At 37.2% G+C, this 19,049-nt stretch overlaps 1 protein-coding gene across 2 annotated transcripts in view; it reads right to left on the bottom strand.

Annotated features, from left to right (window-relative positions):
• The window catches only part of ek1 (eph-like kinase 1), a 76,155-nt gene that overhangs the window by 53,046 nt on the left and 4,060 nt on the right, over positions 1–19,049 (bottom strand). For both annotated transcript variants that reach the window (XM_073831049.1, XM_073831050.1), the window contains exons 2-3: positions 9,822–9,886; positions 7,850–8,519 (exon numbers count right to left, since the gene is read on the bottom strand). In XM_073831049.1, the coding sequence (XP_073687150.1) occupies positions 7,850–8,519; positions 9,822–9,886 (735 nt within the window). The remainder of the gene's footprint in view (positions 1–7,849; positions 8,520–9,821; positions 9,887–19,049) is intronic.

Genomic DNA, 19,049 nt, shown 5'->3' with positions numbered 1-19,049 from the left:
TTTTAAATTAATGCTGTTCTTTTTAACTTATTATTCATTAAATAATCCTGGGGGGGAAAAAATACAGGTTCCAAAATAAAATATGAAGCAGCACAACAGTTTCTAACATTAAAAAAAAATTATAATAAATCAGCGTATTAGAATTATTTCAATAAAATAAAAATAAAAGGTAAGTAATTGTGAAACAAAGAACTAAACTAAGCAAAACCAGACCAAAATAAAAAATAAAACAAAATAAAATAATACATACAAAATACATAATAAAAAAGTTAAAAAAAATAAAAGTGAAATAAAAGCTAAACTAAAATAATAAAATACAATACATATAAAATAAATAAATAAATAAATAAAATATAAAATATATAAATATAAATATAAAAAGTAAAAAACAAAGTAATTGTGAAATAAGAACTAAACAAAATGGAACCAAAATAATAAAATAAAATAAAAGAAAGAAAGAAATAAAATAAAATATTATAAAAAGTCATTGTGTAAAGTCATTTATTGTGAATAAATCCTGTTCTTTTTAACTTTTTACCCATCAAAGAATCCTGAAAAAAAATCCAAAAGTATAAATTATATTTAAAAATATATTAAAATAGAAAACTGCTATTTTAAATTACAATGTTATTTAACAATATTAGTTTTTACTGTATTTTTTAATCAAATAAACAGCCTTAAAAAATGTAAAGTGTACACACATACATTAAAACCAATATTTTTGCGAAGATTTTTTTGTTTGTTTCATAAAGAGCTAATATGCAGACACAACTGATATCAACAAAACTAATTTCAAGCATTTAAGCATATGGTTTTAAAGATCATAAGTAACAAATTCAGTCGAGTGCATCCAAACTGACTGCCAGTGTAGTTACACATGAGCATTTTTTCTCCTTTAAACATTTGTTCCAGAAATAATATTATTATCAAGGGTAAATGAAATGGCTATTGCAGATGTCTTATGCTGTCTTCGCCAATAAAAGCTTCTCCATTGGAAGAAAAACTTGCACTCGATGCAGCTCATACACACACACTTCCAAACTGGCAATGAGCAGCTAGCAATATGCTACGCAGAGGGTTCGAAAGCATATGGGGGAGAAAGCAGCTCAGGTCACTGAGTTGGGCTGAATGTTGAACATGCAGCTTTATGGTTGACTGAGCTGTAGGGGCTATCAGCATGTACCAGTGGCAGTTAAATGATTCAGTATATGTATGTCCACAGCGCAGAAACGGTATATCACGCTTCATGTGTTATGGGACCTAAATATCCACAGGCATGTTTTGTGGTCGGATTCACTGGCAGTACCAACTATATATAGCAGGGTTTTTTTCTTCTTCACTAAATGTTAAAACATGATGCATATACACTACCAGTCGAACATTTCTGAACAGTAAGTTTTTTAATGCTTTTTTAAAGAATTCTCTTCTGCTCACCAAACCTGCATTTATTTGATTAAAAATACAGCAAAAGCAGTAATATTGTAGGAATCTTTTATGAAAAGAAAGATCCAGAGATCAGCATTTATCTAAAATAAGCTTTTGTAACATTATATGCTATTCAAAAAGCTTGGAGTCTCTATAATTTTCATTTTGGAATTAAGAAATTCCTTTTATTTAGCAATGACGCTTTCAATTGATCAAAAGTCATGATAAAAACATTTATAATATTACAAAAGATTTCTATTTCAGATACTTTCAGATACAGAACTTTCTATTCACCAAAGAAACCTGAAGAAAAATTCTACTCTAGCTGTTTTCGACATAATGACCAGAGTAATGATGCTAAAAATTCAGCTTTGAAATCACAGGAATAAATAACATTTTGAAAAGTATTCAAATTGAAAACATTTTAAATAGTAAAAATATTTCAAAATTGTACTGTTTTTGCTGTACTTTGGATCAAACAAATGCAGGCTTGGTGAGCAGAAGAGACTTCTTAAAAAAAAAAAAACATTAAAAATCTTTCTGTTCAAAGACTTTTGACTATATATCAAAAGTTTGAAATTATGTTTTTGTTTTTTTTGTTTTTAAAAGATGACTCTTATGCTCACCAAAGCTGCTTTATATTTCCTTTGGAATTTATTTAAAAATGTAATGTACTTCTGTGATGGCAAAGCTGAACATGACACTTTTTTCAGAAATCCTTTCTTTAACAGAAAGTTCAAAAGAACAGCATTTTTTAAATGGAATTTAAATGTATTTTTACAGACACTTTTAATCAATTTAACAAGTCCTTGCTGAATAAAAGCATATAATTTTTTATTTAAGAGAACAATTTATTTTTATCTTACCCCAAACTTTTGGTGGTGTATAACGGTTTCCACAAAAATGCTAAAAACAGTTATTTTAAATTGCAATAATATTTCACAATACTACTGTATTTTTTTTTTATTAAATAAATGCAGCCTTAAAATCTCCTTCTAAACTTTTATAATGATATTGTAATATATCTCAAGGAGGAACCGAAGCCATTTCCATTTCATAAAGGCTTTCATAAAGTCTAATTAAAAATATTTTTCTATATATAGCCTAATTTTTTTAAATAATTTTTTAAGTTATGCTAACACACACTATAGCTTAATCACAAAAAATACTGTAAGTTTATTCCATTATTCCTTTAATACATTTAACATGTTCAGATTAAAAACATAATAGAATTCAATATGAATATCACACATTTCTGCAACAATACTATGGTGCAGTTAGTGTTATCAAAGTAAAAAAAAAAAATCCATGGTAAATAATGGCTATTTGTAGATTGAAAAGCATTCTGACTATATCGCTGCACACAGTATTTCTCCTGTTTGTCAGCGCCGTTTCACCTGCCTTTAAAATAGTTTAAAATCACTGAATCATTTGTGGTTTTGGCTAAATTCAAAAGCTTCAAATTGGATCTCACAGTGATGTTTAGTGATTGCAAAACAGAGTATTTTCAGCGAGTAAACACATCTGCAAGTAAGCTTGTGCTGCGCTGCAGTTTGAACTTTAAAAAAAGCGGATAAATGGTCCATATGACGCGGAATTAACGAGTAGCGCTGTTTGTTTCTGCTTATGGCGCATAAACATTATATCAAACAATTATGGAACTCTTGTTATTGGTATATCACCCAGCCCTACCTTGACCTGAAAAATTCATGGGACTTGCAAATATTATTGTGGATAGTCAAAAAGGTAGAGAAAAGGATTAGCAAAATGACTCAAATATTCCAATTTCCTAATACCCATTCACACGTTAGCCAACAAAAGCCGCAGAGAAGGTTCATGCGGTTGAGCTGAATGGCGACTGTGTCCGTGGTACAAAATCACTGGCCGGAGATAAACTCCTGCAATTCCAGCGTCATGTTGTAACCCGGTCGGCGAGCATCACGTGGCGAGGATTACAGATGTGGAAATCGAACTAAACGTCTAAGTACGTGATTACTAGAGCCCCTATAAAGACGTACAGCAGCAGCGCGTGGAAAGCTCAGGTCTCTTAACCGTGTTAACCTCTCCAATCTACGCTCCAAAATTTGGTTTTGGAGCACACACACACGCGCTCATCTCCTAAAGCCGCCTCCACTGTGAATCTCCACTGGGGTGCTGACAATCCCATGACCCAGTTTCTCAGCTCAAATCCTATGGAGGAAGACACTCTAGAGCTCCTCACAGCGAGATTACTGTCACAAAGAGCTCATTTCTGCCGCTCCTGCCCCGATGAAAAACACTCCATTCAGCCACAACCGTGTGAGCTTAGCGTTGTAGAAAATACTCCTCGGGAGACAGAAGAGAGTGCCCATCTCCAGCTGGCATGCTAACAGTCGGGGGCCATCGGGTCAGACCTCATGCCAGACCCAAACTCAGAGGCTGATGTGCACCACCAAGCCACTCAAAAACCATTTACATCCAACAAAAGGGCCTGATTGTACGCCGAAGTGCTTTACGCTGAGAGATACGGGTACGAATGAACAGCCCCGGTGAAAGGACTTGATACAAGAGGCTTTTTTTTTATCAGAGTTTACAACATACTTTCACAGAATGAAAGGTTAAGAGAGGATATGGAGAATGAAGCGAAAGAAAAAAGGATGAATCTACGGACGGCAGGACAAAGTGTTAAACCGGAATGGATGGGAGGGGGTTTCTGTTGGAGAGCGTTTGAGAGCTGCCACAATAAGACAAAAAGAAAAGAATGGGAGAGATAAATATAAGAGGCAGTTCACTGAGCCGAGGTTGTGGGAGACGACGTATCTAAACAGTAGCCGTCTCCCTCTATTTTTCACTGTCTTTCTATTACGGCCTTGTTGGTCGACGTTGAGCGGTAAGTGGGCTAGACAGAGGCACTGTTGAGAGATTTAGAAAGAATCCCAGAGATAGGAGAGCTAGGAAAAAGGTAGGAAGTAAGAGTACAGAAACAGTGGGGAAAAGGAAGAAAGAATTTGTTAAACACTAGCCTAAATTTAGCTGTAATACTTCTGTCCTCCTTCTAATGCCGTTTTCAGTGAATATAAAAGCCCTCGCAGCATGAAAAGTGGAGAAAGCCAACGTCAGCAAGCACTTCCAGAACCCACAGCGAGACCGCAAGGTGAAAACATACCACGAGCTGTTTCACTTTAAGTCATTTCGCCTGGCATTGCCCCGTTTCTCCGAGCTGTTGGAACCAGAGAGAAATGAATGTTTTGTCAGCTGACCGGGCTCATATGAATTAACCAATTTCATATTGCAATTGGAGTAAATCTTTTATTTTGAGGTTATTATTGAGTTACAGCCCAGTCGCGATCACTCTCGGTAATGAATGGCTGCTAAAATGCTACCCTTTTTCCATTGGTGCTGAATGCTTCTTGCAGCACTGAGCTGAATCTACTGTGCCACAACAAATGATACTTTTCCTGAGTGGGTTTTAAAAGATGAAGTAATCAGTAGAAAGTATGGAGATAAGCTATGACAATATAAAGACAATATATAAACAATACATAGTTTTTTTTTCACAGGTTGCATGCAAAAACCAAAAATACAATTGTCTATTTAAGACTGGAGTTTTCCAGATCTTAGTCCAGTGGCTTTGAGATTATCTATATGTGACCTTGAACAACAAAACCAGCCTAAAGTTGCACATTAAGGGTCAAAATTATTGATTTTTCTTTTAGGCTAAAAATTATTAGGATATTAAGTAAAGATCATGTTCCATGAAGATATTTTGTAAATTTCCTACTGTAAATATATAAAAATTTAACTTCTGATTAGTAATATGCATTGCTAAGAACTTCATTTAGACAACTTTAAAGGTGATTTCCTCAATATTTTGATTTTTTTGCACCCTCAGATTCTAAATTTTCAAATAGTTGTATAAATACATATATATCCTGCCCCAACTTCCTGTTTCTCTCTTTTCCACCACTATCTCAACCACACACAGTCAAAACCTGACTCATGCCTATAGCTAACAGCCCAATTAACAGATACAATCATTGACATGAGCTGTAGGACTCTATCAGCCTGGTTGTGATGGATATCCCACCCCCATCTCTCCAGTCTACTTCCTAGTCATGCCACTCAAATGTTCCTTGTAACTCTGTCCAAATCCCCTCCTTCCTGATCTTTACTTCCACCCACAAGAAAACAGTCCAGAATGGCTGAATGAATATTTAAAAGCTGCAGCCATCTCAGTCCTGAGGTGGCATACGGGCAAGTATCTCAAACGGAGGCTGAGGGGCGACAGGGCTTTAAAACAACAAAGGCGAAGAGAGAAACATACACACAAAAAAAAATTAAGTGCAACCCTCGCCTTGGCTAGAAAGCAAGCTACATTAATGAAGCCATTAGCACCTTCTGTAATGAAAAGAACAGTGAAGACCTGAGTTTAAACCTGTTACCATGCACGCACGATAATAAAGTGTGCCGTCTATTTTTCTCAGGGGGATAGCTTAATTTGTGAGGTTTTACCTAGCATTTTCTTCTTTTAATGGATCTTTTGTTTGGAAGTATGAAAGACACAAAAGTGCAAAACCCTCCCTAAGGGATTAAGATGCTGATTTTTGATTGAGGTATGTAGTTTACACAAAGTTCACTGCTTCATTAAACAATAATGATAGCAAAAAAACACAATAAAGCAATAAAATGCCAATCAAATTCCAATTTGGACTGTATACTACACTGATCTATCCATCTATCTGCACGTCTATATCTATAGCTGAACTATGTTTATCCACTCATCTAGCTATCTATCTACCCATCTATCTAGCCACCTACCCATCTATATATTTAGCCACCAACCCATCTATCATCTACCCATCTATCTAGCCACCTACTCATCTATATATTTAGCCACCAACCCATCTATCATCTACCCATCGAACTATATCTGTCTATCCATCTACCTACCCAACTACTCATCCATTCATTCACTTAACCAACCCAACTGTTTCTCCACATACCCATCTATCTCATTTCCACTACTACAGTAACTTAACTATATCTGTCTACCCATCTATCTACCCAACTACTCACCCATTCAATCACTTACCTTCCCCATCTACTGTATCTACCCAACTACTCATCCACTTACCTACCAATCTAGACAGCTTCCTATCTATCTTATCTCCACTTCTACATTTATAGCTTAACTACATCTACCCATCTACCTACTCAACTACTCATTCGTTCATTCACTTACCTACCCATCCATCTCTCCACATACCCATCTATCTTATCTCCACTACTACATTTATAACTTAACTATATCTGTCTACCCATCTACCTACCCAACTACTCATCCATTCAATCCACTTACCTACCCAACTATTCATCTAGCCACTTACCCATCTATCTTATCTCCACTCCTACATTTATAGCTAACTATATCTATCTACCCATCTACCTACCCAACTACTCATCCACTAACCTACCCATCTATACACTTACCCATCTATCTTATCTCCACTCCCACATTTATAGCTAACTATATCTATCTACCACCTACCTACCCAACTACTCATCCATTCTTCCACTTACCTACCCATCTATCCACCTAGCCATCTCTCCACATACCCATCTAGCCATTTATTCATCTATCTAGCTACCTACCCATCTATGATCTCCCCATCTATCATCTACCTCTCCATCTATCCACCTATTTTTCCATCCATCCAGCTCTCTAGCCACCCACCCATCTATCTTATCTTCACTTCTACATTTATCCACTCCTTCATCAACTATCTACCTACCCAACTACTCATCCATTCATCCACTTACCTACCCATCTCTCCACATAACCATCTAACTAGCCATTTATTCATCTATCTAGCCACCAACCCATCTACGATCTCCCCATCTGTCCATCTATCTATCCATCTATCCAGCCATCAATCCATCTAGCCCTCAAGCCATCTTATCTCCATTTCTACATTTATCCACTCCTTCATCATAGCAACCTACCCATGTATTTTTATCTCCACTCCTACATTTATAGCTTAACTATATCTATCTACCCATTTACCTACCCAACCCCATTCATCCACTTACCTACCCATCCTTATCTATTGTTCAACTATAGAATATGGTGATAATAATCCATCCTAATCTCTTCCATCCAATCATAAATCAAGACAAAACCTTCAACCACATTTGCTGCAGCTTCTAACTGCATAACCTCAAGTTTCTATTACGCAACCAATAGCGTAATGCTAACACAAGCAGAAAGAACCTATAATAAAGCTCTGAATTTGGACACGTTTGCTATGTAAAACCACTATTGTGGTCACAATATTAATTTCAAAGAGAATCATTTCAGACCAAGTGCACATTTACGCAGTTAGCCACAAAAATGTTGATATTTTCCAAGGCAATCATTTGAGACCGTAAAAGCAATAATACTTACGTTGGCAGTGTCCATCTACCTCCTCGAAGCCTGGCCGGCAGACACAGCGGCCGATAGGCACCAGCCAACCTCCATCAGCACTGCAAAACATCCGTGGTGCCTCGAGCTCTTCCGCATCCTCGACACAAGTGCCGCGCACTTCCACCAGCGCTGAATCGCCACCCGTCACCGTGTCCGGGAACCGGGCCAGATTGAGCACCGCCAGAGGACAGCGTTTATAAAAGACTCTCAGCGACACCAGAGCAATGCAAGCCCCCAGGTCTTGAAATGCCAGGTACAAGCCCCTCTTACTGAGACCGCTGATGTCTCGCACTTCCGTATTCAACTTCATAACACGATCCCCAACGTCCGTCTGCGTAAAGCTCTCGTCAGCCGCTATAGTGTCGATCTTGACATACTGGCTCTCTCGAATGTGGCGCAAAGGTGCGGCGACGGCATTGTTGGATTCGTGGTAGTACACATTAAATGTCTCCTTACAGGTTCCAGGGACTCCTGGAAGGCTGTTGCAGTCTCGCAGAGTGAATTTGATCTCCACGTAGACACGCTGAGCACCTTCTCGCTGAATCAGTCCAGTGCGCAACCAGTTATTCTGATTGGCTTCCATTACATTGCACACCTGGTACGTCCTCATAGGAATGTTCCTCTCGTCCATAACACTGATCTCCTCCCACTGACAAATAGACAAAAAGTCGATCAGTACAAAGAGACACACATCCTTAAATGCTTTAGTAATTGTTCTTTGCACTTAGTTTCTGAACTTTCTAAACTCTTACAGTGGTTTCTAAAAGATTGTGACAGACGCATGATGGGCACATTACGAGAAAAGGCTTCATTTAACTGTCACCAAGAGGAAAGTACATCTGACAGGCAATCAGCTCAAAGTTATGAACTGAATAGTCTCAGTTGTTTTGTTCACGCATAAATCAACTCATTGTTGATGCTGAGAAAATTGTATAATTGTGCACTGGAAACTTCAATTGTTAAAACCTAAAGGCAAAAACCATGAAAAATAACTTGGGTTGCTGGTTTGGCATTGACGTCAGCAAGTTTGTGGGTTACAAATAATGGTACAAAAAGTAGCAACGTAAATCTTTCAAATCTTTTATTTCAAAAGTGTAGTATGCATACTGCTGGACATGCCAAACCTTGAATGGTGCTTTACAAGCACCACACAAAAAAATGTGATATTTCTTTTTACAGGCACTCATGAATCTGAGCGTGACTGCTTGTGCCAAGGCCACTATTACAATCCATCATCATCTTGTGAAAATGGATTTGAATGAATGAAACGAAAGCGTGGGATGAGAACCAACTCCCACAGAGGAGACAGAGAATCGTTACTCAGCGGGTTGGCAAGGTTGTTCGAAATGAGACTTTCCTACGACCCCCCACAGGAAACTCAGAAGCACAGCCTGTATGTTCACAGAGGGGAGCCGAGTGCATTTTTGAGGGTCAGAAAGATCAAGCTGTACACTTTAAATCTGGGGTATAAGAGCACTGGTTGGGGATGAAGTAATTAAAAGGTTTTAGGTTCAAACCCACAAGGGATAACCATAGGATGTTACAAATGTGCGGCAAATGCTTTTGAATTTTAAATGCCTTTTCAAATCAAATTCAGTTCCTTAATTTGAATTAAAATGCACAGAAAGTAAAATGAAAGGATAACTGACTAACTGACAAATTTTGATTTGACAAAGTAAAATTTGACAAAGCCTTAAAGCCTTAAAGTTTGAACCGCCATTCTGTAAATTCGTTGAAACTTTAAAAAGCTTTTTGTAAGGAAGGAATTTGCACTTATCCCAAAACCTGTGACAGTGGCTTCTATATTGAAATGACTTTTGCTAAAATCTTTGGCAAGCTACTGTGAGAAAGGCCCAGGGCAACTTTCACAAGCACAGAGCTCTTAATCATTGTTTTTTTTGGATGATTGATCTATTTCGGCTGTGCTGTGCAGACTTTCACAGGTACTTACCCCCTCTGGTGGATACGCTTCCCAACCCAGATCACCTGGGGCGGACATAGAGTCGAGCAGAGTAACTGTAAAAGAATGAAAATGACAGAGGTACAGAGTTAATCAAAGTCACAGTGCTAGTATACTTAGCAGAGAACATCACATTTTTATCGTTCGTTCACATTTTTCATAAACAACAATGGGGTTTTTACACAGCATGATGTCATGTAAAGCATGAATCATTCAAGGCTAAAGTCTGAATAAAACATAGACAAAGGAGCTCTAGAAATGTCAGAATCACTTGTAACAGCCTAATCAACACTTTGCATTCAAGGTTATTCATTCCAGTTTTATTTAGATGGTACATTACATACAGTGGATTTATTTCATCAACCTAAACCTCAGGCCAGATGGGGTTGGATATTCAGCCGTGACCATTACAAAACATGCAATTCACAGCTCCTCACGCAGTCTTTTTGAAATCTGTTCTCACATCAATATTTTCAGAGGTTGTTGGTGCTATTTTTAACAGTCTTTCAATCTCCCAATGGTCGGAGCCCTGAACTTCCCACTTTGAGCTCCGTTCCAAACCAATTACATCCCTGGCAACCAGGGTGATTAATTCTTAATCACATCCAAACCTCAGATGTTCCTCCTCTTTCACGCTGAATATCAACCTCTCCCTCTCCTGGCACACGTGCGTGCCCTTTTGTGACTATTTCAAAAAAAAAAAGGAAGAAGGAAAATGGGAAAATCAAAGACCATCTGGATCCAAATTCTAATTAAAACTGACTGCCAATGGGTTTGTGTGACATGCAAACAGTGCGCATTTTTAAATCGCGCTTTGATGGTTGGTTGATGTGGAAACATGGATTATGTTTGGTTTTATGGGTCGTATACAGAGCAATTGGGTAAATTTGATGACTTGACACTCGAAGAGAAAACCATATGTAGAGGCAAAGCAGGATATTGCTTCCTAACCGAATACAGATTACGATGCCATTAACTGCTGGTGCTCGCGTGGCTGTTTTCTGATGAAGGGGTAAAACCAGACAGGCCAATATATCAGTCCAAACGATCTGGAAATAATTCTGCTCGGCCTTTCAAAGACACATTTAATAAAACAAACAAATGAATACAGCCGCAGGCCTTGCACAGACCATTAATACAAACAGCGGGTAACATTTAACTCACAGCAAGGCAAAATTTGTTCCACCTGAGACATCAGTTCTGGCTCAGCAAGCAATTTTTAAACAACTACTATACAGTCCCTGATGAAAAAACTAATGTGTTGTGTTTTGAAAACCAGCCTGCTTAAATCACAAACAACTAATATGCTCAAACTTTTAAATCACCAAGGCAGTCCAAGTTGGCTTTCTAAACAAAAGAAAATGTCTTGCTATTTTAACCAGCAAGACCACTTGGTCAACCAGTTGCACCTGCAAGATCAGGTGCAACCAACTTAACTGGCAATGTTTTACAAGCAAACATAACTGCTGTGTTGGGTTTTTTTAGCAAGATAAGTACCAAACAGGGACTAACCAGAATAAACCAGCATGAACATAATCAGATCTCAGCAGTAGGAAACCCAGGCTAGATTGTTTACTTGCTCAATTGGGAAACCAGCTCTGGTTTTTCCTTGGCACCAAAATAAAAAATTGATTTCTAAGTTTAAATTGTATAATTTAACATTTAAAAGTATAATTTTACATACAATTTTAAAAAGATATATTCATAGATTTCACACAATTCACTAATTTTAAACACTTCTGCTACAAATATAATGGCACACATGGCAAAGTCATTTTTGCAGTTTCAACAAAAACGATCTGTTATTATTATCTAACTAACCTTAGCATTCTGACAAGCTTACGCAACCAAATGTCACAGAAACCCAAATGTTTAAGGAGTCTATATCCCTCTCCAAATTCCTAGTTCAAACACAGAAAGTCTTTCAATTCTTTGTCATCAAAAAGGTGAAAGATCCCTTTTATCTACCTGTCAAAGAAAGAGAGAAGGGGGTGTTTCACAAAGCTGACGTTCCTTAAGGAAGGATATAAGCAAGCTCACTAGAAGACATGACAGAACCATGCAATAAAATGAAAATTTTCGTAACTTCAATCCATTTTGGTACCAAAGCATTTACTATTATGCCACGGAGATTTACTGTCAGTAGCTGTGTTTCTTTTACGCTTTTAAACAGCACAAATTTAAATTGCGAATTGAAAATACACATCAGTTTTGCAAAAAGGTTTTTATGCTTCAGGCATTCTAAAAGGGGAATATATCGCAAAGCTGCAATGGAAACAGTTTTTTATTTTTTCCGCATTTACAGCTCATTTGGTGCACGTAAATGTCACATGAACATTCTTTAACAAACTATTACCTCCAAGACCGACCTCATACGTGGCCACTCACAAGTATAAGGGACTTTATTGTTTGAATAATCCCTTATATAAGAAAAAATTAAATTTTTTGCATAATCAGTTAATGGAAATGCTGTTATTTCTCAATAGTTTTTTCTTGAGATTTATAACATTTTGCGTGAATCTGTAATGCAAACGCAACTACTATTACGAGAACAGGGTCACGACCATGATACACACTGTGGGTGAAGCATACCCTCCACTAGTGGTTGAATGGAATGGCTTTTTCACCAGCCAATTATATTTGAGCCCCCATTATCCCAAATAGGGTTACAGTCTTGAACAGGACCAGGCAGATACATGTTTATGAAAACAGCTGGTTAGATAGAGAAGAGGGTGGGAGCTTTTCTTCATCATTAGCTCTCAGCCATGCAACTGTGGATGTGGCAAATGCTGAAATCCCTTGAGATGGCTGAGAGATCTCAGCACCTCAGGCCAATAGATGAGATTAACCATTAACACTGGGAAGAGTGCAGTGGTCAGCAGTCACCTCCAATGTAAACAGGGGAGCAAAAACTTAAAAATGGAAAATGGAGAAGGGTAGGACAAAAAAGAGAGACGGAAAAGATAGATAAGCAGCTGGATATATGTCCTCAGGGAACCGAAAAGGACAATGGGGTCACTCTTGCTCATGCGTAGCCACTGTCAGGTACTTCTCAAGTATCCTTTACTTAAGAGGTAAATCAATCTCTGAGGATGCTATTCTTAACTCTGAAAATGTAGATTGTGGCAGGATTCAGGACTATTGGGCATTAAAATGTTTAAAATTGACTTAAAAATGGCCCTTGAAAATGAAGATTCCAAAAGAAAAGTTTATTAAGAACAAGAATCTAAAATCATATGCCGATATCTTTAATACTTCTTGAGTTACATGCACGCAAACTTTGGAAAAAAGAATATTTATGGCACTCAGACAGGTTTAATGCAGTTGCTTTGACAGAAGGAAACAAGATCATTTCCAGCTTCGACATTATGTCTTCTTCAGACCATCCTCTTTAAAAGAAAAGCATCATATTTCTGCAAATTGACCCACATTGGGTTTTTGAACATTGAATGACCCTGGAGTCATATTGAAATCCAAAATATCTGGAACCGAATGTATATTCGGGCAGGATTCAGAACTACTGGGCATTAAAATGTTTCAAATCTATTTCATTTACAAGCATAAAATATTGTATTCTTACTAGTTTATCATCTATTTAAGTGCAAAGTTTGTCTTTTCCTCACCAAACAATTGTAAAAATCATAATTGTTTACAAACAGGTTTCCCTTACACTCCCTCCTCTGTCATTGGTCAGACAAATACATGGCTCCGCCCCAAACTCACACTATTGGTTGAGTCTGTTGCTATGTCAGACTGATCAGGATTCTTAAAGGGATAGTTCACCCAAAAATGAAATTCTGTCATTATTTCCTTACCCTCAGGTTGTTCCAATCCACTAAGACTTTCATTCATCCTTGGAACACAATTGAAGATATTTTAAATTAAGTCTGAGAGGTTTCTGTCCCTCAACTTGACAGTCTAAGCAACTTTCACTTCGAAGGGCCCAGAAAGGTAGCGAAAACATAAACGACAACATTCTCGAAAAAGCTGTCGAAAAACTGTAGATGAAAAGAGTCATATGTCCAAATTCTTAGCATTCAAAAAAAAAAAACATAGGCGAAAAATACCTGGATTGACCTACTATTTCTGACAAGATTCTGAAGTATAGATCTGATGGACACTTTAATATCCCATGAGACCGAGGGAGAGGCACTGTGAATGGCAGTATATCGACACACGTGAAGATATATATCAAGCATCAACAAAAAATTATACACTTCATCTTTCAGTCCCACATTTGTAAAAATGCTTGTATGGTTAGAAGAAAATGACTCTCGGGTTACTGAAGCACAAAACACAGAGCCTGCAAAGACTGATATGTCAGTTTCCACAGCAGCCACTCAAAGCACGGAAAGTATATCTATTGTAAGAGATTGGTATCATAGAGTCGTCTTGACAGAAGAGGTGGGGTGTATTTGAAATGCAGTGAGCAGTTCCTGTCAGTCACTGCTGGTGGGGAGTCAGAGGTCTGCTCTACTGGGAGGTGGTAAAAGAGCCTCTATTCTGCCTCAACAGACTGATGAGACCTGCCACAGAGATCCAGCCTGTCCGGCACAACCATCACACTCATCTGACTCAATGCCCAAAAGAACAGCCATCCAGTTACAGCTTGACACCCATGAGTGATCTCCTAATGTCCAATGACAAACCTGTTTAACACGTATGAATGAAGATGTTCTGCTATTTTCTGAGCAGACATATTTATGCATATCCGCACACAACTAGGTCCAAACACGACAAGTTCTTTTGCTTTTATGCTGCCATCAGCTATCATAAATATAAGTTTTCTCACTATCAACAAATAAGACGTGCCTTTTTTTTTATTAAAAATCCATTATATATTTATATTGATATGGATATTGATATATAGCCTATTTATAGCCTTACTTTTCAATACATTTTGGGTTTAATAAGATTTCCTCAAGAAAAAGGCAAAAATTAGCCTGGTGTTCTTTATGATTTCAATTCTTTCCACACTTGAAAATGACAAACTGGGACTTTAGAAGAAAATAAAACCATGTAGAATATTAGGCAGCATTCAGTTTGTCTTCAATGGGAAATATTAATTACAACAACAAATATAAAACGTAAAATAATCAAATAAAAATTAAATTAAATAAATTGCTTTAATATTCAACAATTTGAAAATGGAGCATCATTGAGATGCCCATATCTCTGGGACTGAACGATGCAGGGTCTTAAAAATTAAGATTTTAAAAGAAAAGTTTATTAAGAACTAGAATCTAAAACCATATGAACAATATCTTTAAAACTACTTGAGTTATAGACATGCAAACTTTGCAAAAATAATATGTGACCCTGGACCACAAAAGCAGTCATAAGGTTAAATTTTACAAAACTGAGATGTATACATCATATGAAAGCTCAATAAATAAGCTTTCTATTGATGTATGGTTTGTTATGATAGGACAATATTTGACCGAGATACATCTGTTTGAAAATCTGGAATCTGAGGGTGCAAAAAAATCAAAATACTGAGAAAATCACCTTTAAAGTTCTCCAAATTAAGTTCTTAACAATGCATATTACTAATCAAAAATTACATTTTGATATATTTATAGTAGGAATTTTACAAAAAAATTGGAACATGATCATGGAACATGATCTTTACTTAATTTCCTAATGATTTTTGGCATAAAAGAAAAATCTATAATTTTGACCCATACCATGTATTTTTGGCTATTGCTACAAATATACCCCAGCGACTTAAGACTGGTTTTGTGGTCCAGGGTCACATATTTATAGCACTCAGACAGGTTTAATGCAGTTGTTTTGACAGAAGGAAACAAGATATGTCATCATATCTTTGTAAATTGACCCACATTGTGTTTTTAACCATTGAAAATGTGTACAATTTAACAATTTACCCCTGGAGCCATATTGAAATTCCAATATTTCTGGACCCGAACCATGTAGGGCCTTAAAAATAAAGAGTCCAAAAGGAAAGTTTGTTAAGACCCAATATCTAAAAGGACATTCAGATAATCTTAAAAACTTCTTGAGTTACAGGCATGCAAACTTTGGAGTAAAAACTTGAAACATGTTGTTTCCCTATATTTGAATGGTAACCACTGAAAAATAACGCAACAAAGATTGCTAAAGTCAACAGATTTTACTAATAGAACTATAAATCTCCATGTAACATTATGATCCTGCCATCTTTCTGAAGTCATTTTTAGCCCCCTGTAATTTGTCTCTGAATGGCCATTTTGACCCCCCTTTAGAAAATAGTGGATTGCTCAATAAACATCAATCCATGACATTTAATATTTTGGCTTTAATTACTATACATGTCTTTATACAGAAAAAATATCAGCAAAATCAAAATTTGAGCCAGGGAGGTTGATGGTCTGAAATTTGGTTGATTTGACACAGAATGATTCTAAAATAAAATAAAATAAAACTTACAAATCACATTATGCAATAAGATGAATTAAGTACACAGTTCTCTCTTTTTGACTTATTTACTTCTGGTCATATTTCAAACCATAACTGAGGTTTCCTGACATTATTTCTACCATAGTTTTGACTATTTATCATTAAAATAAAGGATTTCATCCTAGACTTTTATTTTAATTTTGTTTTCATTCTTAAATGTTCTTTTTGTACATTTCCTGGTTGAAATGACAATTTTGCTGACAGAATGTCATAATCTACAAATCATGCTCTTCACACTGGAGCCACAGGAACCCTGCCAAGCTCTAGACCACAGCATGAGACAGATAAGACTCAACCAAAACAGAAATCACCACACAATCACTGTTATCACTCAGACAAATACCACAGAACTACAGCATCATATTGCCAAACAGGCTTTCCTGAGATGTGCTCCTCCCACTCAATGAAGGAAGATTAGAAGTAGGAACTGTCAAGTAAAAAGGAAGGAAATATATATGTACAGTTACATTATTATGGTTGAATCCCACGTCACATCGACTATTTCACATATGACCTTGCTTCATTTCTGAGAACATTTCAGTTGTGTTGCTGCCTATGGAGGGTCTGAAAGCTCTTGGATTTCACCAAAAATATCTTAATTTGTGTTCCGAAGATGAACAATGCTCTTACTGTATCGGAACGACATTAGAGGGCGTAATTAATGCCAAAATGTTCATTTTTTGGATGAACTAACCCTTTAATAGACAGTAAGCACATCAGCTTGTGAATTACAATGAACACAAGGGCCATTTCCCAACCTAATAATGTGCGTAATGTGTGTCAGGCACGACTGACTGGCCATGCCAAGGTCTGTTTAATGATGAGAGGTGTAAACAGGCTGCTGCCAGACATGGCATGAAATGGTGACCCGTGTGTTTGTTAGTGGAAGACAGCAGGGAAGACACTCTTGGGATGCCTCATTAAAAGCACAGACACGGCTCGGACCACACCTGCCGCATCGATGAGTCTGGATGTGTGTGCCGAGATGCACAACAGCGATAAAACTGCACCCATGCTGGACATGAAATCCCAAGAGGGCATGAAACAGGTTACAACAACACAACAGCCCAAGTCATAATTAGAGGGATTAAACTGGGCCGCACCAGAAGAGGATGACATCACCTTTGAGCTTGCGGGTTCATAACGACCCTTTATAATTAAGGCTGATTAAAGGGATTTGTTTCTCAGAACACAGCTGATGAGTAAGATGCTCGCTGGAGATGAAACAGAGAATTTTCCTACCGTACAATTTTATATTAAAATACATTGCGAAAATTTAAAGCAAAATTTATATGGGATAGTTCACTCAAAAATCTGTCATTAATTACTCATCCTCATGTTGTTCCAACCCCATAAAACCTTCATTCATCTTCAAAAGTAAAATTGTTGAATAAAAAGTATGTCACGTTGCTTCATAACATTACGGTTGAACCACTGACGTCAAATGGACTATTTTATCGATGTCCTAACTACCTTTCTGGGCCTTGAACATGTCAGTTACATTGCTATGTCTATGCAGGGTCAGAAAGCTCTTGGATTTCATCAAAAATATCTTATTTTGTAAGGTCTTACGGGTTTGGAACGACATGACGGTGAGTAAATAATGACAGAATTTTCATTTTTGGGTTCGGCTCAAATCCCAAATTTCATAAAGCAATTTTAATAAATTTTAACATACTTATTTAACTTCAATCAAAGAAAAAAAGCTTGTCGTAATACGCATGAAACAGCCGTTTTCAAATTCGGAATTAGTCTCTAAGCAATTAAACCTTGCATTAACAAAATGCAGGGGGCCAATCCAATAAAACCTCCCAGGAATCGTAGCGCATGAGCTTCAAATCCCCAGGAGAGCAGACCATCAGTGATAAGCGTAGTGCTGTTAATGAGATACGCACAACAGAATTCACACCGTCTCAGACATTAGAAAACATTAAGGCCGAGTATTGGGTACAGAGAGCAGAGAGCATGTTAATGAAGGTGAGGGCGCACAATAAGTACAGATCAAAGCTGTTGTCGGCTAAAAGGGTCTTGTGCACGTGAGCACACAAGGGATCTGTTTTAATCAAGTCTCATTACTTTACCAGAACCGAAAGGTCCTAAATGCAAAAATGCAAAGCCTTTAGACAAATGAGCGGATGATAAAACACAATGGCCTTTGACCCTTGATGGAAAGTGGGATGTTAGTTAATCCTTCTCCTCTGATTGACAAGGGAAAGGTGCAAATGCGATCAAACTTGAACATTCTAGAGAATTTGATAAATGTCTTAGTGTTTGTTTGTCCATACAATGAAAGCCAATGGTCTTTAAAATATCTTTTATGTTCCAAAAAGGAAAATGACATAAGACAGAGTAAACACTGAAGGGATTTTCCACAAAACTATCCCTTCAACAAGCCAAGGAAGATTACATTAAGATTACATTTCTACTTTCCACCAGTTTAGCGATGAACACAGCGAGATGTATTACGACACTGATATGCTCAAGAAAAGGTAAACAGTGCAACAATGAATCGTCTCATTCAGGAAATTCACATGGTGTATAACCCAATGGAACGCACACCCAGCTTTCCGGCCACGATCCAAAGCACTCATGTGCCTCAATTCTGAAATGCCACAGGCATCAAGACTCGTTCTACCACATGAGCTGTCTGATCCGCAGGAGTCTGGATGCAGCCAGGGGCGATAAGGTCTAAGGTGTGCCATTCAGAGAAGCAGGAGACAGAAAAAGTAATAGCTCTCATGTTAATGGTTTTGACTCATA

The sequence above is a fragment of the Garra rufa genome, chromosome 24 (assembly GCF_049309525.1).
Source record: "Garra rufa chromosome 24, GarRuf1.0, whole genome shotgun sequence".
Taxonomy (NCBI): domain Eukaryota; kingdom Metazoa; phylum Chordata; class Actinopteri; order Cypriniformes; family Cyprinidae; genus Garra; species Garra rufa.
The sequence above is the reverse complement of the archived record's forward strand: the minus strand, read 5'-3'. Positions and strand labels throughout refer to the sequence as shown.